The following is a 19,317-nucleotide window of genomic DNA, read 5'->3' on the forward strand; positions in this document are numbered from 1 at the left end:
ACGTTCCACTGCTCTGTTGATATGAGATACCGTAGCCAGGCAACCAACTCAAATCTCGTGAGACACCTTGAGGAAATGAAGTAAATAAAGGCAAAGTTTGCTGATTCTTTTAATGGCATAAAAAAGATTAAAAAAAAAAACTAGCAGAATAAATGCAAAAACATGAGTGATGTGTCAGAGATGGAAAAACGATGGCAATGAGAGAAGATGCGTACCAGTGACGTGTACGAGAAACAGTCTCATATTATCGCGGTATTTCCTGCGTTGCCTAGCGACGTGGCACTGATCATCAACATACGTCTTTACACGATCGCGTAAACTACTTTCTGGCTTTGGAAACTACATTTAATGCAAGCTGGGAGTATTCGTTGTTTGTGGTTATATTTAAGTTTATTTGAATATTTTAAAACCTAACAGCTTAAATGGCCGCTGTAGTTGCTCAGCCGCACTTCATTTTCGGTCTGCGGACAGGTGTGACAAGTAACTTGTGTTTCTGCGATGAGCACAACGTCGTATATCCCAGCGGAAACAGCTGCGTGTGCTACAACACCGTGCAAAGATCTCAGAGGTTTATTTCAGGTATTTGCTAACTGGTTTTACACTGTCAAGCAACACATGTATTCATTATATTTCTTTTAAGAGGTTTATGCTTTGCAACGTACGTGTTTACATCATGTAGGTCTGTATTTTGTCTATTTGTGTTGCGTCTTTAGGATCAGAGAAAGGTCAGAGTATGCGTGCTTTTTCCATGAGTGCCAACCAGCGTTACCTGGCGGTTTCAGAGTGTGGGGAGAGGGCCACTATCACAGTGTTTGACCTGCAGCACGAACAGGGCAGAAAGAGAAAAGTTCTGAGTGCAGGGGACACTCCTGTTCAGGAGTTTGTAAGCTTAGCTTTCTCCCCTGATTCCAAATACCTGATAGGACAAACAGGGGACCCAGAGTGGATGCTGATCTTCTGGCTGTGGGAAAAACACAAAATCCTAGCAACAGTGAAGACAACTAACTCAAACAATCCGGTTACCCAGGTGAGTTATCTTGGATCAGCTACAGTCCATTATATGTGCAGGCATGTTGTACCATTTGAATGATTTGCCACCAGGTCAGCTTCAACCCTTGCAACAACATGCAGCTTTGTGTGAGTGGAACTGGTGTGTTTAAGCTGTACCGCTACTTAGAGGGAGCCCTGAAACAGAACACCTTTGCAAAGGTGGAGTCCATCAACTTTCTTTGCCATGCCTGGATGTCAGAAGAGAGATTGATTGCCGGTACGGATACCGGCAGGCTGCTGGTGTTTGAGTCTGGAGACTTGCGGAGAGAGATCGACATGTCCGCTTTGCAGTATGACAGGTCAGACACAGTATCATACAATTTGTATGTTTTTCCACAGCTTGTGTATACATAATCACAGATCAATCATAGAGCGTTTCCACCTGCATGTCCTTTGCTTGGTACAGGTTATATCTTTGAAGGTTGTAGAGCTTTGCCCAGTTAGGAAGCCACTTAGTGTTAAAATAATGAAAATGGATTCAGAATGGTTATGGTGGTTAAGACAGCTACTTTACTCTCTTATGAATTTCTACCATTTCTACTACTAGGTTAAATTGTGATACAGTCTTTACAGACAACCACTCAGTTCATTAAAGCCATTACCTCTCTGCACAGGCCAGTAAAGATGAAGAGACCTAGAGAGTCTGATGTGGATCCAGGTCCATCTGTCCCTCGCATCACAGCCATCCTATCCTACACTAAGGGCTTTGCATGCTCTTTTGGTCCTGGCAAAGTCTGTCTGTTTGAAAAGATAAATGACACTTACAGAAAGACCAAGGAGCTACAGGTAAAAGTTCAAGCAAGCTTTAAATAAAATGTACTTATGACTTTGTGTACAGTGTGTATCTAATTGTACTGTGTCAGATCCCTCCAGATCCATACAGTAATGACTTGACCCCAGCAGAGTGCCAGGAGATTGACACCATGTGCATCAGCCCAGCAGAGGAGACTCTGGCTATCAGCACAGACAGAGGACAGATGTACAGCATCAGCCTGTTCGCTGTAGAAGCAAACAAGGTGCTGTAGAATATACATTGAGAATAGCACTGCAAGAGACACTCACTCCAAATTGTTTTTATCTGAGGTGCTCATGTTAGATTTTCTGTCTTGTTATTTTGTGTTTCTACGTGGACAAAAAAACCTTCAATTAATGCAGATGTTTTTCACCACAATACTCTCTTAACACCTGCATCCTCCACCAAAGTCCCTACAATATTCAATTTTTATTTGAGTAAAATTTTTACTTGTCGTAAACCTTGTTAGCTTTTCAGTGGTTGTGTTGCTGTGCTGGTGGGATCTACAGCACCAAACCTTTCACACACTGAGCAGCAGAGAGAAGAGGCAGAGGGAGCGCACCCTAATAGCTAAGCTAGTTGACCTTAAATAAACGCTGTGGTGTATTATGGTGATCCCTAAGAAACTGTACGATGTAGTGCACATGTATAATAGTATGGTCTAATTGAAAAAACTGCAGTACACCAATTTATATTGATTCATGAGCTAGGATACTTTTCTTTGCTGTGGTCTGTCAATTCATGTCAACATGTAGTTGGAGAATCACAACCGCTGGCTCTTCCTGTTAATGCAGTTTTCGCTCATCTTTTATACTCTATTAACACCACCTTGTCTGCCTTTCTCTCATGTAGGCAGCTTCCTGTTGACTTTAGATCATTAGATTGATATAAATTTTGTAACTCCATCCTTTAGGAGGAACAGCTACATTTTGAATTCCTGTCCCAGTCATTTCACTCCAGCTCCATCACTGGTTTGTCCATCTGCATTCACAAGCCCTTTATTGCCACCTGCTCTCTGGACCGCTCTGTACGCATCTGGAACTACGAGACAAAGTAAAAATTCACACACAAACTCCTTGGCAAATTGTCTGTTATGTGGTGTATTTACTTTATTTACACAGCTATTATCGGCCACTTTAAGGACGCACTGTTTCTTCTTTGGTGTTCACTGTTTATAGAGCATTAGAACTGTACAAGGAGTTCCAGGAAGAAGCATATAGTGTTGCTTTGCACCCCACTGGCTTCTTCATACTGGTGGGATTTTCAGACAAACTCAGGCTAATGAACCTGGTTATCGATGACATCCGTAGCTTCAAGGAGTTCACTGTGCGCGGCTGCAGAGAGGTATAATATACTGTTGATCATGTGTGCAGAAAATCCAAATGATTGTAAACTTATGCTCACCTCCTCACTCCACACCTTTAGTGTGCTTTCAGCCACGGTGGCCACATGTTTGCAGCTGTCAATGGAAACATCATCTGCATATACTCAGCCATCTCTTTTGAAAATATCCTCAATCTGAAAGGCCACAATGGAAAGGTAAGTTGGGCAGGGTGCTGTATTAGAGAACAGTTCTAAAGCAGTAGTTATTGTTGTTTTTCATTTTATCTGTATGTCTTTGTAGGTACGAGGCATTAAATGGAGCCTGGACGACAGCCGTCTGGTGTCATGTGGGATGGATGGTGCAGTGTATGAGTGGAACACACAGACTGGCAAACGGGAGTCAGAGTGTGTCCTCAAGGACTGCAGCTACACAGATGTTGCCTTCTCCTTAAACTGCAAAACCATTCTAGCTGTTGGATCAGACCTCACACTGAAGGAAATCCAAGATTGCCAGGTCAGTAGCTGTTAGTATGTTACTGTAACATTATATCTACAAAACCCACTTAATGTATTTGTGTCTGTCTTACCGCCTCTGCTGTTCCACAGGTCTTGAGGGAGGTCTCACCTGATGAGACAGCTCATACCACACTCGCAGTGTCACACTCTGGTAGAGTCATTTTCACCGGAACCACCAGTGGGATTATCAAGGCCATCAAATACCCGTTACCTATCCAGAACGAATGGATCAAGTATCAGGGTCACTGTGGCCCCATCACCAAGGTGAGGGAGGAAGAGGAACAAACAAGTAGACATTCTTTACAATAGATGTATTTTGAATACTGAAATTATCTTTTGTGAATACTTTGACCAAACCATGTGTGTCTTCAGATGGTGATCACATATGATGAACAGTTCCTGCTCACAGTGTCTGAGGATGGCTGCCTGTTGTTATGGAGGATTATCGATAAGGAAGGCAAAGAGTTAAAGTGCAACAGGATGATCATTCACACTGATGAGATTCTTGTTACCAAATCAGAACTGGATGAGAAGGTATGTGTGTGTGTGTGTGTGTGTTTGAGTGTGTTAGTGCATCTGCACCAGGCCCTTTCATTTGACTTACATATACAGTACCATATGTATACAAACACAAACTGACACCTCCACCCCACTATTTTAGATTTAAAAAACGTAACCATGGTCAGTTTGCTATGTGCAGACAAAAGAATTGTAGTCCATGTTGTACATATACATATGATATATATTTTTTGCATTAAGAAAATTACATTGAGCATTTATTGTTGCAGTGTCGTTGTAGATCATCCTGCTTATGGCAAGACCAATCTTCTTCAAATGAACAGTTGTCATTGCCCCTTTTAATCGTCACTGTACTCAGTGTACTCACTCCTTACTTCCTTCCTTCCTTCCTTTCTTACTCTCAATACTTCTTTTCTTTTGAACTGTCATGTTATACTAATGAAAGAATAACAGGTACATTACTTGTATCTGTGTTCAGAACCAGAACATGCTGGAGCTGAAAATGCGCCTGGAGGAGCTACAGATGGAGAATGAGTATCAGCTCCGCCTGAAGGACATGAACTACAAGGAGAAGATCAAGGAGCTTTCTGACAAGTCTTTTCAAGAAATTAAATCTCTGAAAAAGACACAACAGGTCTGCTGCTGGTCACTACTCCTATATATATTTCTTTATTACTGCCTTATTTACCCTCTATGTTAAATGAACTTTGTAAACTTAGGACCTCTGTCGGCTGCTCTTTTTGTAGGCCATGAAGACAGACATGGAAAAACGGGAACAAGACAACCTGGAGAATACTGCAGAGATGACTTCGAGGCACTCAAAAGAACTGAAGGATTTAGGTAAGAGAAGAACAGCATCTGTGTCGACTTTTTTTTTTACAAGGGAGTCACATCAGTTGCCTTTTTTTAATACACACAGAGCAACATTACAGCCAGAGGCTGATCGTGGAGCATGAGAAGTTCCTCGACCTTCAGCAGAACCATCAACAAATGCAGGAAGACTACAAGATGCAGCTTGAGTCTGCAGAGCAAAGCAAAAACCAGGCACTGGAGGGGCTGACACAGTTTTACGAGGCCAAGCTACAAGAGAAAACCCAGATTCTGACTCAGGTCAGTCACAAGTGAATGTAACCATTGAAACCACTATTTTTTTTCACTGTTTGATTTTGTGTTGCTGTTATTTTTTGTTCAGTGTCAGGAGGACACTCAGCGAGAGATCAGCGAGTTTAAAGAGATCATGAAGCAGGCAGAGGAGGACGAGGAGAAGAACATCCGTGGCATCCAACTGGAGTACGAGCATAAACTGCACAAGGAGAAAGAGATGAACACAAGTCTGAAGAAAAAAACTGGTGTCATGTCCCAAAAGGTAACCAAAGTTCCTGTTATATTCAGAGTTCTTTGAAAGAAAATTGATTTTTTTTTTCACTTCTCTCTCCCGGTTGTTTCTTCTCCCTCATTTGTGGATATTGTGGATGTGACCACAGTTCTACACTCTACAGAGTCAGATTGATGACAAGAACACTGACTTAAACAAGATGAAGCAGGAGCGGCAGAGCATGCTTGGGTTGATTCGCTCTCTGGAGAGTGACATAGAGGACCTAAAGAGGCAGATTGCTGGCCATGAAAAGACCGGCCAGGAAAAGGTGGCTGTGACCAGAGTTTATCTTTTACTGACAACCAGAGAACATTGTGTTACAGTCCAGTAAGGTTACTATGTATTTTTAATTGGATAGATGCGGTTCATTTAACATTTTAGTAGTAGGTAATATCCTTCCTTGCAACCACATTCACACAACTGCATGTGGTACTTCCACATACTCTCCTATATTAGTCCAAGTAATCACATATATCAGAGTTTTCCATTTCTGTGTTTTTAATGTTTAGAACATTTTAATAGAAGTAGTATGAACCTGCCATTCAATTTGAATTAAGTATGACATTTTTATTAGTTAGAGAAAACTAGGCCAAATGTGTGAACGCTTCTGTATATTGTTAGTCACATTAGAGATTAAGTGATTAAGTTAAGATTAAGTTACTGATTGTAAAATGCGCTATATAAATAAAATTGAATTGAATGTTCAATATTTTACCCCCCCAAACTTAACTTAGACCCAGATTCTTCAGCTAGAAACCTATAATCGTCGGAATCAAGGTCTAAAATTCATGTGTTCAGAACTTGTATTCCTTTTTAGAAACTCAAAAGGTTACTGGCACATCGAGTACTAAACAATTCGGCAGATACTAGGGTGCAAGACTAGAATATATTCTACAAGAGTTTGATTATGTGATTGTAGGCAGCAGAGCTTAAACTTGCATAGGTGCTGCTTAAGACTTCAGACTTAAAACTTGCACCCATTCATGTGCCCACAGGATAACACTATCTCTGGATTGAAGAAGAAGAACCAGGAACTGGAGAAGTTGAAGTTTGTTCTTGAGTTCCAGTTGAGTGAGTTAAAGAAGCAGATCGAGCCCCAACAGGATGACATAAAAGAGAAAAAGCAGTTGATACATAAGGTGTGTGCATTTGTCTAAAACGTGACATCATGTTATATCTATGTTGTTATAACTGTATCCATCTATCTGTCTGTGGTGGTGTCTTTTTTTCCTGTCTGACAGCTTGAAGAGAATCTTTTGAAAATGAACAAGAGCGACACTCAGATGAAGCTCACACTCTCGGACCTGAGGCTCAGACTGACAAACAGAGAAAAAGAGATGCACAAGGAGATGCAGAAAGTAAGCAAACATGCATCGCACGTTTTCCATACAAAATCCATCTGCAGTCTGAGGCTGCTAACACTTCATCTTTTCGTACAGTCATGAGATAAGACTTGAATCAATATAAATGTCTACTTTGACATCTTCTGTGTCATCAGGTAAAAGATTTGGAGACAGTTCTTCAGCAGCTCAAGTCAGACATCCATAACAGTGTCGGCTTTATCCAGGAGCCCAAAAAACTGAAGGACAGTATACAGAGAATTTACAGGCGGTATGTCACGCAGACTGATAGGGTGAGTGTGGCTGTGACTACTGTGTTAGATCTTCAAGAGGTGACTGGATCTAAGTGTGAACTGTTGGTGCTTTTTGTAAGGTGGAGAACAACACAGAAGATGAAGATATTCAGAAGGCATTTTGCCAACAACGTGATCACCTGGAGAAGATTGTGGAAAGTCTTAAGACGAGGCTGGCCAAATCTGCTGAGGAGCACGAGAAAGCATATGTGGAGATCATGAAGGTAAATAGTAACACAGGTCAAATGTGTATCTCATAGGTTCTACATGTAAAAAAAAAACTTCGGCCCACAAACTCCGGCTGTGAAGCACAATCAGCCTTCTGTTGCTTTTACTTACACTCCATATAAGGCAAAAAAAAATTCTAAGTTCTAAAATTGTTTGTGTCACTGTGGTAGTGCTGCCAACTAATTGCAGCCAGACAGCAACACCTCATAGATCAGGCATAGTTTTTTTCTAAATAAATGGCCAATAAAAGGATTGTGTTGCGTTGTCTTTGCATTAAGATCATTTTAATATAATGATACTGACCAGGCATGTGTGAGAAAGACATAAATGATGGTGTTAGAGAGGAAACTGTTGCTGCACATCAATCTGGAAAGACTTATAAAACCATTTCAAACTATTTGGAGTTCAACATTCTACAGTGAGAAAGATTATTCACAAGTGGAAACATTCAAGACAGCTGTCAGTCTTCACAGGAGTGAACAAAGAACAACACTTGTGGAACAATGTCCTATGGACAGATGAGACCAAAGTGGAGTTGTTTGGTCTTAATGATCACCACCATGTCTGCTGAAAACCAAACACAGCATTTCAGCCAAAACACCTCATACACACTGTCAAGCACGGTAGTGGAGGACTGATGATTTGGGCTTGACACCTTTCAGCCATTGAGCACAACACTTGTTATATTTGACTAATATTGGACCTACTACAGATCAGATTATTAGGTTTTTTACACACAAAAAAAATTTAATTAACCTTGATGGTGATGTTGGAGCAAAGTTTGGCTGAAAAGAACTGAGGATGACAAGAATGTAGGAAGGAAGAGGTTGTTTAAAAACTGATTAAAAGACATGATTGAGTTGGAGGTGGAAATAGGCTGATTGGCTCAGGGAAAACATGCAGGGAGATTATTGGACTCGTGTAGTGATTTTAAAATGAAAATAAGGGTAACAGAAACAGAATAATTCATGCACCAGGTATAGGTGAAGGAAACAGATCTTTGTCATTTCGAAACAGCAATCTAAACAATTTATCATTTTTCATACATTGGCAATAATCAACGTAAAGTACAATGAGACTTTGTGTAACTAAATCTGAACAGAATTGACTTGTTTATCTGTTTCTGCAGGAGAACGGGACTCTGATCGCTGAAATAAATGATCTGCGTAAGGAGCTGCAAGTGTTGAGGACTGAGGTCAAGGATTACAAAGCTCAGCTGTCCGTCTCAAAGAAGTCCAACAAGCCACGGCTCAACTCAAAGGAGCCAAAACATGAAGATGTCAACTGACCAGCAGGAGATCATGATGCACAATTTTAATTGTGCTAGAAAGTGAATTTCATGCAAAATGATTTTGTTGGTTAGAATAAAACACAGGGAAAACACGTTTAAAGTTCTCTTTATTTGAAAAAGTGTGTTGCTATTTATAGGAATTTATTTTACACGACAGCTGCTGGACCCAAATAACTGGCTGTCTAGAAAGCCATTATAAATTACAAGTCACTAAATAAGATTTGATTTGACCTCTAGTCTGCTGTGAACAGCTGTTTTAAATTGTGTTACAGCTGTGTTAAATAAATGCAATGAGTTTTTAACTTTTTATAAAATTATAAATGTGGATTCATACTTATCAATTGTTGAGATCCAAGTTTTATTAGTTACCGTACATATTAGTTAATATGATGAAGATGTGTCTTCTTGAAGTGAGATTTTAACATGTCAGGAGTAGTATAAAAGCTACTGTTAGCCTCAAGGGCAAAGATGTTTACTGTTGCTTGGCAACATCATCACCAGCACTGCTACTTGGCTATTGTGTCCTAACCTAATGGTAATCATGCAGGTCCTAAATATCAATATTAGATCTGTTAACACTAGGGAGGAATCAAGAATATATTGGAATAAATCTTTGTCATTCCAAAATATTTTGGGAGTTACTAAAGATGAGCAGAAATTACAGAATACACTTTAATTCATAAACAAATGTAATTTAATATACAAAGTTATTTTAAGACATAAAAGTAGAGTGTTAATCCAGAGGAAAGTGAAAATAACCACATTAGAATTTTGTGGACATCTTGTTTAGATTTAGTTTCAGCTCCATCATGCGCATCTCAATTCTCTTGTGCAGCTCATCCATTGAGGTTGACAGGGTGTCATACAGAGCCTGGACACATAGAAAATGACATGTTAGTGTCACACTGGATGCAGAAGCAGACATGTATCAGATAGGTGTGGGTGATTGTACCTGAGCTTTCTGTGTCTCCTTGCTGCAGACATCTCTCAGGCTCTTGATCTTGGCCTTCAGCTGCTGTGTTTCTCTGCTAATCTCTTGGATTTTGTCAGCCATCTCCTCACGTTTCTGGTGGATTTGGTTACACTGCCTAGAAAACAGTTGCAGTTCGGTTTTACTGTTTAAATATGTATAGTGTAGAAATTGTGTTTAGGAGTGCTGTGTAATGGTTAATACCCCAACACATCTTGAAAGTGCTGCTCCTTCATTTCTCTCAACTTCTGTCTGCTGATGTTTTGCTTGCACTCCTTATCCAGCTTTATGCCCAGAGCTCGCTTCAGCTGGCCTTCCTCAACACACAAGTTCTTCAGTTCCTTCTGCTTCTTCTCATACTGTGCCTTCAGCTCTTGTTGCTGTGTACACAAGCACACACACAATAATTGAATGCAGAGCTTATAAGAAGAAAGAGATATAAACAGAGAACCTGCTCCCTGCTTGCACCTCTTCCTGGCGCTGCTTAGCATTGTTCATGCTGCTCTCCAGGTCCTGCAGTAGGCTGTACATTAGCTGAATCTCTGCCTCAGTGTCATTCACACCCTGCACCATGTTCTGCAGCTCCACCGCATGCTCATCAGTTTCTTCCTGCAGACAAACACATTACACAGATTTCAACAGCTTTTGAAACCATACTTCTGACTATGTAAATGTTGTTTTCTGCTCACAATGTTACTCTTGATGATCTTGATGTTCTCTCTCATCTTCTCCATCTGACTTTTTAGCTCCTCCGGGGACTCCACGATTTGAGACTTGAGTTTGCCGATATCTTCCTTCAGGTGGCTGACATCCACCTTCACCTGAGCCTGGTGCACACACACATTTTCAGCAGAAGCCCTCACGTGTACAGAAATAAATAAAGCTGAAACACAGTCACATACTAGTTTCTGGGTCTTCTCTGCAATGTTGGCTTTCCACTCTGCAATACTGTTATTTTTGGCATTCTGTAAGAAAACAAAGGTTTCTGACTTTGACTGACAGCATGCATACCACAGAATCTCTTACTGTCCGGTTTTACATCACCACCTACCACTTCTTGGTATTCATGCATGGTCGTGGCCTGCAGCTCAGACAGTGCAGCTGCCAGCTCGTCTGCCTCAGCTTGCTGCTCTGGTGGGATGGTCCTGAATAAGGACAAGATACATCTGTACACATCTCACTGTGCAAAGGTTGCCACTTCTTCTAGTTACAAAACAGTTACAGCAGTATACTGTACCAACTGAAGTCAAACTTTAATCCAGAGCTTACGTCAGCATCTCAATCTTTTTCTCTGCTTCTATGTTTCCTCTGGTGTAAGCCTGCAGTCTGTCCATGTCTGCCCTCTGACAACAGACAATGTAACAGTTACTATTATGACACGGCTTAGGAAAAAATTAGCATGTAAGATAACACATATGAATTGCTGTTGCAACATGCATAACTAGATTAGATCTGCATCAGAGATGAAGATAATTCAGTGATGTAACATTGCAAGAATCGTAGGAAACAGCAATAACAGATATTAGTAGAATAACAATAGCATGGCTGTTTAAACCGATCATCTTTCACGATATACATATTCTTTAGTTTTATTTTACCACCACTTCCCTCAATTACCCAATGTAACATACAAATTTGGCCTGCTTCTCCAGGATCAATTCCATCCTCTCCTTCCTGAAGCGAAGAAAGTTCATGATGGCACTCAGGATAGTCAGAGTCCTCTGTTTTTCTGAGAAATAAGATAAAGTCCTAAATCATGTGGGCATTAAACAGTAATCCAAATCGCTTTAGCAAGACTGTGGAATCATTTTTGGCAAAAGTGATTTGACTTCAAGAAAAAGAATCAATAGAAATATGATGTAAAGATTATGAATTTTGATCAAGTAATCATACAAACATAAATCTAAAGAAGAAGAATCTTTTAAATAAAGGAAATCCACACTTACTTGGAGCTAGCAGGTCATTCAGTGAAAAATCATACACCAAGCACATAGGAAGGAACTGTAACCTAAAAATATCACACACCTTTAATGTACATGGAACAATACATAGCATAGTCTGTTATGGACTAAAATCATCATCATCACCAAAATAAACTCTGAACTTATTTTGAGTGGAACGCTTTTGATGCACACTGTGTTATGTCCAAGCAAAACTCACATGCGTGCATAGACGCTCATGATCCCAGTTGCCCCCTCGTGATAGGCTGGATACTGAATATTCTCCAAAAGAGGAACCTGTTAAAAATAAAAGGGGTTTGAGGTGCTATGGAACCATGAGACTGATGTTAAAAAAAGACCAGAAGCAACAAGGTCACAGATTTCCTCCAGTTATGCCAGAAGATGCATAGCAACACTGACTTGAGTGGAAGCAGGCAGTACTTACCATGGAGTGACACTCGGGTCTGAAACGATACAGGAGATGAAGCACTCTCATGTACAATGTCTGAACTGATTCTGGCTGTGAGAGATAATAAATCTTGTATTATTGGTCAGTGTGTTGTCTTAACAAAGAACTGCAGCTCAGATATTGTTCATCATGATGATGTGGTGATCATATCTGTCAAATTAGACTGTGAATTTGACATTATTGTGTTTTGTACTGTTGAAATTATATTTTATACATTTGGATCATACATTTAAAAAATCAAACTAAATACTTGATATGACCTAAAAATATTGTAACAAAAATATTAATACAAAACGTTAGACTACAGGCGTTTTTACTGATTATATCGTAATGTAAAGCTGGACTCTTGTCTGCATTATTTTTGTTGTTAAATAATGTAAACACGCTAGTTGTTGGTTCTTATTTACCCGTAAATGCACCATTAAATGTTAAAATAGCGATGTTTTGAGTGAGGTTTCGTAAAGTTGACGTCTTCCTACATAAGTGTCAATCTGTCCGAATTAAATATATTTGCATCAAACAACAATCGTAATGGGTGAAAGTATTTCTTCATCATAATAATACGGTACGTTACCTTTGGAACGGGGGTAAGGTCGCTCTTAGTAAAATGTTTAGCCTCTTGACCGGTGAGAATCTCAGTGCGATAAAAGTTCACTATTGCATCCATCGAACAGACGGGGAAGGTGTTTTCACACATTGTCAAAACTTCAGTGCCGATTAAAACCAGATAAAACACAAAAAACTGACTACGACGACAAGACAAAATTGGCGCCTAAAAGAACTTCCGTGTTTTTTTTAAGATAGCGCATCTGATTGGTCAATTTGTCCTTCTTCTTCTTCTGCTTAATGTGTCTGGTAACCAGCGTGGAGATGAAATATCGCCACCTACTATTTTGGAGTGTAGATTTATTTAAAGTAAAAGGTTTGTACAGAATCATTACTTGCAAATAAAAAAAACTAAATGCAACAAAATGTACAGTAATCGGTACATGCCAGTAGAGTAAACGGGGCACACAAATGCCACTTTTGTTACACAGATTTAATAAACACACTAAATTACATGTTTGCAGTATTTCTGAACATACTGCAAAGATACGAAAAGAAAAACGTTTTTAAGTTTTCAAGTCCAATCGAATGTCCAGTCCAGTCGCGAGTTTTGATTAAAAAACAGTTTGCTTCGTATACAAACAGGACCATTCGGCCTCCGAAGCAGGAGGGGGCGACAATGTACGGAACACCTCAAGTAAAGAGAGTAGAGAGCACGTGACATAATACGGAAGTTGCTGGTGTATCGACCATTGGTGTCGTATGATTATAAGGACTTGTTTGATTTTAAAATAAAGGTTTAATAAGTGCAATGACATTGGAAGGAGTTCTTGGGTTGAGAAGTTGCACGACGCCAAAGTCTGAGGAGTGAGCAAAATGGCGGCGAACTGGGCCGAGAAGATTTCTGCTTTCTCCCGCAGTCCGTCTCGCTTCCTCTCCGGGACAACTGCGGAGGCTTTCCTGGCAGAGTTGCTCCGTGAACTCCGAGATGACAGAGCCAGTTATAATATAAAGGTAATTATAAGTATGTATATAAATCATATAAAATCGTGTAATTTCTAAATGGAGTCTGGCATGGCCTCAACACAACCAATATTTTTCTGAACTTTCGTACCACTAAGAGACTAATTTCACCACTTTCACCACAAATGATTTCAATAATTTTGTGTGTGCACATGCACACTTAATATATCCCTTTAAAAAGTAAATTTGTTGTTTTTTGTTTTTACCTCTCTTAGGTGATTCTGTTGTCCCCACTATGTGAGCACCCATCCCTGCTGTGTTCCTCAGAGTCTGTGGGTGAGGAGACAGCTCTGGAGCTCATGTCAGTGTTCGCCCAGTGCCCTCCCAAGTCTGTCCAGTTTCGCTGTCACCTTCTTGTGGCCCTCACCTCTGTCCTCGTCTGCACCTCTTGTGTGAGTGGCCACTCCCGTGCATCTCAAGACTTTCTGGAGCTGCTTTTTCAGTTGGCTCAGGACACCAGCGACATCCATGGCGACATCTCCCTGCGTTCTCTCCGGTCCACGGCCTGCAGCTGCCTGAGAGAACTGGAAGCCTGCTGCCCTTGTCTTCTTTCCCAGCGCCTAGAGCTGTTGAGTGGGCTTCGGCAGCAAGAAACTTCCGGGCTTCACCAGGCTTATGCAGGGCTTCATGCTTTAGTGCTGAGAAATGCAGTATATCAGCTGACCCAGGAAACAGGAGCTGGAGCAGAACACCTTAAAGCTCTCCTGGGAGGCAACACATCAGTTGCATGGGAAGCAGACCAAGACTCAGGCCTGATGGGTATCAAGGTCTCAGCTATAATGCCCTCTCTGATCTCAGGATCAATGGGTACTGTGCCAACACTTCAGACTGGCCCTGACTGTAAGGAGTTGCGATCAGTCCTCTCCTCGCTGTTGGAAGAGTCCTATCTGCTCACTGCATTATGCCAGGCTGATCTTTTGCACAGACTGACAGAGGTGGTTGCCATGGTGCCTGGCATCCCTCCAGCCATATTAAGAACTCAGCTGCTGCGACTGCTGGGTACAAGTGAGGTGTGTGTTTTTAAAAACAATTTATTCACTCACATTTTAAAATGCATAACCCATCAACATATGTTCCTATTATTTCGTTTTTTTTAGGTTTGCCTTTTTCACACCACCCTGCTGATGAAGTGTGCATTCACAGACAGCCTGTTTAGCGCAGAAGACGAAGCCTTCATCCTCAAACGGCTTGTTGTTCTCTCCCAGCACCCGCTTCTGAGTACGCCGGAGAAGCTCTTCTATATGGACTGCATCCTGCACTTCCCAGAGAACCGGCCGATCAGCTGTGGCGACGGTGACGAGACGCTCCCTGTGCTGCTGACCATGCGGTTAGCGTCGGCCCTGGTGCCCACTGTGTTCAATGACAGCGCCACCCTGCTGTCGCGATTTAACCTGCTGTCTCTGGTCAACCTAGAGGAGGGAGAGGAGGGGGAAGGGGAGGAGAGGAGTGGCCTGGTCTACCTCTACGACCATCTCATCTCGCTGCTGCACATTGTGGAGAATGGAGGAAGCAGAGAGATTGTTGTCACCTTCTTCAGAGCGGCGTTCCTGTTTCTTTTTTACTTCTGCCATGTGGAGCTATACTGTGCCAGCCTCACTGAGAAGCTGTGTAAGCTTTACCTCCACCACACCCAGCTGGGGCCACATCTCATTACCCTGGCTGACAAGACGCATGACAGAATGAAAGAGTCTAAGTGGGCTGTGGGGCTCCTGCAAGCGCTACAGAACGTCATCACCAAGGCCCCGCTGGCCAAGCTCACCTTACAAGACCTCAGGTGGCACCTCAAAGTGCTAGCCCGTGTGGCTGAGGAAGGGGAAATCTCCCAGTGCAGCACCCTCAACTTCCTGTCCAGCATCATCATGCCGTCATCCTCCACTCTGTGTGTGAGTGGTGACTGGCGTCTAGGAAACAGCGTGCTGACCGTTTGCCGATGGCTCCTTGTCCATCCGAGTCTGGACTCGCTGCTCATCCCTCTGGCCGACGTCCTGCAACATCTTGCCTGTCGCTATGGAGACACAGACATACAGGACCATGCCCGCCTCTATTACACCCTCCTCACCACACTGTCTCGGGAGAAGCTGGCTGGGGTGTTGGCACAGGGTGCAATTGAGGGAGGTACTCGGGTGAAGAAGCGATCGCTGTCCTGTCTCATCACAGAGGGCGAGGGCCTGACAAGCATGCTAACTATTCACCAGACGGAAAAAGCAGTATTACAGCTGACTGAGGCAAACTCTGAGTTACAGAAAGAAATAAAAGAAGTGGAATTTAACTCTCAAGGCCCAGACGAGGTAAACGCAACACTGGAAGCCTACAGAGCTCAGTTCAGTGACCCGAGCTTTGCTTCAGAAATCACCTTAAAATACCTGCTGTCTCATGTCAAGGATCATGATTCCTGCTTTGATCAGCTCTTCAGTATTCGCCTTCACTTCAGGCTCAGTGACAATCACTATGAAGACCTGCATGACATCAGCGTCCACTGTCTCTTCAGAGATAGGCCGTCACCCACAGTGCAGCTAAATCTGAAGCCCAGGCGGCCTTACCCCACCACCCTCCATGCCAGTGCCATATTCACCACCCAGGACGGGCAGTCATGGCACACCGCTCTGCCCGACATCCACGTGGCATTCCAGCAGGTCTTCATGCCTCTGCCTGCACCCCCAACCTGGGGACAATGCAGCCGCCTGAGAGTGTTTGAGGGATTATGGGACAAAATCTGCTCTGAGGATAGGGACAGCATTACCAGTCTTTTCTGCTGCCAAGTGAAGGAGGCAGCTCTGAATGCATTAGTGGAAAAACACTTCCTCCCCTACCTCGTATCAGACCTGTCCAACACAGATGAGTTCAAAGTCCTTTTCTTCCTCCCGCCACAGTCTCACATGTTGTTGAAGATCAGGTCGGAGGAGGACGCTGTTCACTTCAACATCGCCACAGATGACTGGGAGCTGCTGCCTCACCTAAGTTCTTACTTGCTGACAATCACATCTTCACAGGACGAAGATCGCTTATCTGCTTGATTTTATTCAGACTTTTAATAATCAATTAAAAAATAATCAGACACATGATTTAAAAATAAAGCTATTGCTCTTTAATCATTCTAGCATAAAATTAATGAGAAAATTGTAATTTATTGACAAAAAAAATCACTGTTGAAATCTTTATAAATAAAAGACAAAATAAAAGATATCACTGATAGATGGCTCAGAGGATGGTGTATTACATAAAAATGTACATCCTGCAGGACATGCTTAATGTACCCTGTGAAGTTTTGACTGCTACCTCAACAGTTACTTTTCAGAAACACTGAATGTAAACAATTTGTTGTGTATTCAAGGACATTCCATGAGCCACATGATGTTGGTCCAGCTAAACCTGATTCTTAAGCAAAGCATTGAAACTGAAAGTTTGTAAAGGTTTCCATAGTCCCACCTTGCCATTTTTTAATTTAGAAAAGCACTGAATTAAAGCAATAGATGTGTAGTAATGCATTATGCACTTCAGACAGACTGTTTGATATCAACATATCCAGTTAATGTATGGATTTCGGATATTTGTTAAGACTGCAGGCAGTCTCTGTCACGTCTCCTTTATAAAATCCCAGTCTTTTTTTGTCCCAGTTCAGTCCCGTTACAGATGTCCTTTATTCAGAGAGGCCTTTAAAGTTGGGTCCTGTACAAGGTGGTAAGGCAGTCTGCTGGCTGAGGAGTTTGTCCATGATGGCCATCTCTGCATCTTTCTTCGGCACCTCTTCCACAGGGGTCCAAGACATGTCGTGTTGAAGTTTGAACGCACCGAGGAACGGATGAGGGCAGCTCTGGCCCCATTCCTTCAGAGAAGGAAAGAAAATGAAAGGTAAGCCATGACGACACAGTGTTTTTTGTGTAAATGTCTCGATTGATCCATTGAAACACACATTTGTGTATAGTTCTATAACAGACATACACAAATAACACTTATCGTTAGAAGTAAACTGTTTTGCTTTGTAACCGCGAAGGTTCGCTTGTTCTTGCGTAACTTACAGGAGGCTTTTTGGAGACTGAAATTTGGAAATTTTGGTACTGACACTGCATGGCATACCAAAAATTCCATAACCAGTGAAAACCTGTTTGTGTTTCCAAAGCACACATAGCTGTATTATACCTAGTCATATCCTGCAAAAACTGCCACCTAGCAATTCATCTGCTCCTGCCTAGGTTACATGAACTTTGAACATAAACATTCAGGCTTTCGATGACACATTAGGCTGTGTTACACGTGTTATTTTGGTGTTGGAATGCAGAGGATCTGTTAGATATTGAAATAGTGACTCCTCCCATTCATGTAGGGATGACGTACTGAACAAGCTAGTAAAATATTTAGCTTGAGAAACACCAACCTTGGGAGAGATGATTGAAAAGTATTTCTGCCCAGATGGCCGCTCATAGAGGTAATACATGTTTCCTGGTTTTTTCACAATGTTACATGCAGCATGGTGGAGGTCAGTGTCTCGCTTTGCCTCTTCCAACACCTAGAGGAGAGAAGAAAGTACAATGTAAAAACTGGATGTACATCTACAGTCTGAATTAGGATAAGATGACTCTGAATATTCTATCCTAGGCAAACTGCCATTCGTACCTTTTTCGCCTGTTCCTGCAGATACCTGATCTGATCAGCGATGACTGTCAGTTTGTTGCAAGCATTGGCTCTTATAAAATCATCTCCCTAAAAGAAAAACGCCCTTTTTTCAGAATATTTATCTTACCAACAAAAACAAACAAACAAACCTCCAGTACACACCTTCTGTACTTGTGCTGCCAGGGCCACAAGGTCCATGGGGTCTCCGACTCTGTTGGTCTGGTAGGAGCTGACCAGTTCCACACCACTGGGAGCGCTGCTGCTCTCAACCAGCGTCACTGCAAAACACACACACGTCATATTATATCACAGTTACAGTATGGACTTAAAGCTGCCTGGTGTCAAAGCTTCTACAACAACTACAGTCATCTTTATTTTTACAATACTCTTACAGCTATGTAATGGCGTACAGTCACAAAAGCCTTATAAAAATTATTCTAAAGTAAAGTCAACACATATGGCATACAGCCGAACAAGCCATTTAAATGTAGAATTCGAGTGAATGCTTATTTACAGTATTGTTATCCATTAAAGAGAAGCAGCTACAGTTCTTGTTATTCAAATATAACTTTCATAACAGTGACAATGACTTTAGTCGGATAACATTAAAGACTTCGTGGACAAACATGAAGTTTACACTAAATAAACCGGGTAAATTTGTTACCTGTGGTGGCTCTGTCGGGTTGGTTGGGTAGACTGACAGTCCTGTCCATGTTGTCTTCTCTCGGGCTGTACAACAAACCCTTTTCTCAACTATTTTCTAGTCGCTCTGTGGTCTGTAGATTGTTTAACCTGCCGCTGGTTTTGTAACCAACAAACGTTTAACTAAAAATACCGGAGGCTTCACGGGGTCCTTAATCTCCGCCCCGTTTCGCCTCAAACTGTAGTCCAAATTTTGTGCCTGAGTAGAATACAATTAAAAATATATATGCTTTGGAGTTTGGATATGATTATTGACGGTATTTTTCTTGCAATCCCTTACTGCTGTTGATACAAATGTAAAAACGTCTACATTTTGTATATTATATTC

General features: G+C 41.7%; 4 protein-coding genes across 4 annotated transcripts; 2 read left to right on the top strand and 2 right to left on the bottom strand.

Annotated features, from left to right (window-relative positions):
* The first annotated feature begins 313 nt into the window (after window positions 1-313).
* On the top strand, window positions 314-8,802 carry cfap57 (cilia and flagella associated protein 57). The gene is made up of 21 exons (XM_028406642.1): window positions 314-579; window positions 714-1,027; window positions 1,102-1,349; window positions 1,665-1,836; window positions 1,914-2,066; window positions 2,757-2,896; window positions 3,022-3,187; window positions 3,269-3,382; window positions 3,468-3,680; window positions 3,773-3,946; window positions 4,055-4,216; window positions 4,680-4,835; window positions 4,948-5,041; window positions 5,121-5,311; window positions 5,394-5,567; window positions 5,686-5,844; window positions 6,572-6,715; window positions 6,818-6,934; window positions 7,075-7,209; window positions 7,290-7,433; window positions 8,567-8,802. Exons 1-21 carry the CDS (start codon window positions 423-425, stop codon window positions 8,723-8,725), a joined length of 3,486 nt encoding a protein of 1,161 aa, XP_028262443.1. The 5' UTR covers window positions 314-422; the 3' UTR covers window positions 8,726-8,802.
* A 584-nt stretch (window positions 8,803-9,386) lies between these two features.
* Window positions 9,387-12,889, bottom strand: nuf2 (UF2 component of NDC80 kinetochore complex). The gene is made up of 13 exons (XM_028406486.1): window positions 12,682-12,889; window positions 12,084-12,158; window positions 11,859-11,935; window positions 11,645-11,706; window positions 11,330-11,427; window positions 10,968-11,041; window positions 10,750-10,843; window positions 10,601-10,663; window positions 10,388-10,525; window positions 10,167-10,307; window positions 9,903-10,078; window positions 9,681-9,816; window positions 9,387-9,599 (listed from the first exon to the last, which is right to left on the bottom strand). Exons 1-13 carry the CDS (start codon window positions 12,802-12,804, stop codon window positions 9,492-9,494), a joined length of 1,365 nt encoding a protein of 454 aa, XP_028262287.1. The 5' UTR covers window positions 12,805-12,889; the 3' UTR covers window positions 9,387-9,491.
* A 487-nt stretch (window positions 12,890-13,376) lies between these two features.
* On the top strand, window positions 13,377-16,868 carry ap5b1 (adaptor related protein complex 5 subunit beta 1). Its single transcript, XM_028407027.1, has 3 exons — window positions 13,377-13,667; window positions 13,892-14,686; window positions 14,774-16,868. The coding sequence occupies exons 1-3, from the start codon at window positions 13,530-13,532 to the stop codon at window positions 16,688-16,690; spliced, it is 2,850 nt and encodes a 949-aa protein (XP_028262828.1). The 5' UTR covers window positions 13,377-13,529; the 3' UTR covers window positions 16,691-16,868.
* Window positions 16,739-19,121, bottom strand: c5h1orf50 (chromosome 5 C1orf50 homolog). The gene is made up of 5 exons (XM_028407028.1): window positions 18,952-19,121; window positions 18,450-18,565; window positions 18,288-18,374; window positions 18,049-18,180; window positions 16,739-17,499 (listed from the first exon to the last, which is right to left on the bottom strand). Exons 1-5 carry the CDS (start codon window positions 18,998-19,000, stop codon window positions 17,314-17,316), a joined length of 570 nt encoding a protein of 189 aa, XP_028262829.1. The 5' UTR covers window positions 19,001-19,121; the 3' UTR covers window positions 16,739-17,313.
* Between the last annotated feature and the right edge of the window lie 196 nt (window positions 19,122-19,317).

Source organism: Parambassis ranga, chromosome 5 (assembly GCF_900634625.1).
Source record: "Parambassis ranga chromosome 5, fParRan2.1, whole genome shotgun sequence".
NCBI lineage: Eukaryota > Metazoa > Chordata > Actinopteri > Ambassidae > Parambassis > Parambassis ranga.

Excerpts from the sequence above, each read along its gene's own strand:
- cfap57 (XM_028406642.1), top strand. The coding sequence starts at position 423 with ATGGCCGCTGTAGTTGCTCAGCCGCACTTCATTTTCGGTCTGCGGACA. Across the intron at positions 3,681-3,772 it reads AGGAAATCCAAGATTGCCAG|GTCTTGAGGGAGGTCTCACC; the intron begins GTCAGTAGCTGT and ends GCTGTTCCACAG. Across the intron at positions 6,935-7,074 it reads TGCACAAGGAGATGCAGAAA|GTAAAAGATTTGGAGACAGT; the intron begins GTAAGCAAACAT and ends CTGTGTCATCAG.
- ap5b1 (XM_028407027.1), top strand. The coding sequence starts at position 13,530 with ATGGCGGCGAACTGGGCCGAGAAGATTTCTGCTTTCTCCCGCAGTCCG. Across the intron at positions 13,668-13,891 it reads GAGCCAGTTATAATATAAAG|GTGATTCTGTTGTCCCCACT; the intron begins GTAATTATAAGT and ends TACCTCTCTTAG. Across the intron at positions 14,687-14,773 it reads GACTGCTGGGTACAAGTGAG|GTTTGCCTTTTTCACACCAC; the intron begins GTGTGTGTTTTT and ends CGTTTTTTTTAG.
- c5h1orf50 (XM_028407028.1), bottom strand. The coding sequence starts at position 19,000 with ATGGACAGGACTGTCAGTCTACCCAACCAACCCGACAGAGCCACCACA. Across the intron at positions 18,566-18,951 it reads ACCCGACAGAGCCACCACAG|TGACGCTGGTTGAGAGCAGC; the intron begins GTAACAAATTTA and ends TGTGTTTTGCAG. Across the intron at positions 18,181-18,287 it reads TGCAGGAACAGGCGAAAAAG|GTGTTGGAAGAGGCAAAGCG; the intron begins GTACGAATGGCA and ends TCTCTCCTCTAG.
- nuf2 (XM_028406486.1), bottom strand. The coding sequence starts at position 12,804 with ATGTGTGAAAACACCTTCCCCGTCTGTTCGATGGATGCAATAGTGAAC. Across the intron at positions 11,936-12,083 it reads GACCCGAGTGTCACTCCATG|GTTCCTCTTTTGGAGAATAT; the intron begins GTAAGTACTGCC and ends TATTTTTAACAG. Across the intron at positions 10,526-10,600 it reads CAGAGAAGACCCAGAAACTA|GCTCAGGTGAAGGTGGATGT; the intron begins GTATGTGACTGT and ends TGTGTGCACCAG.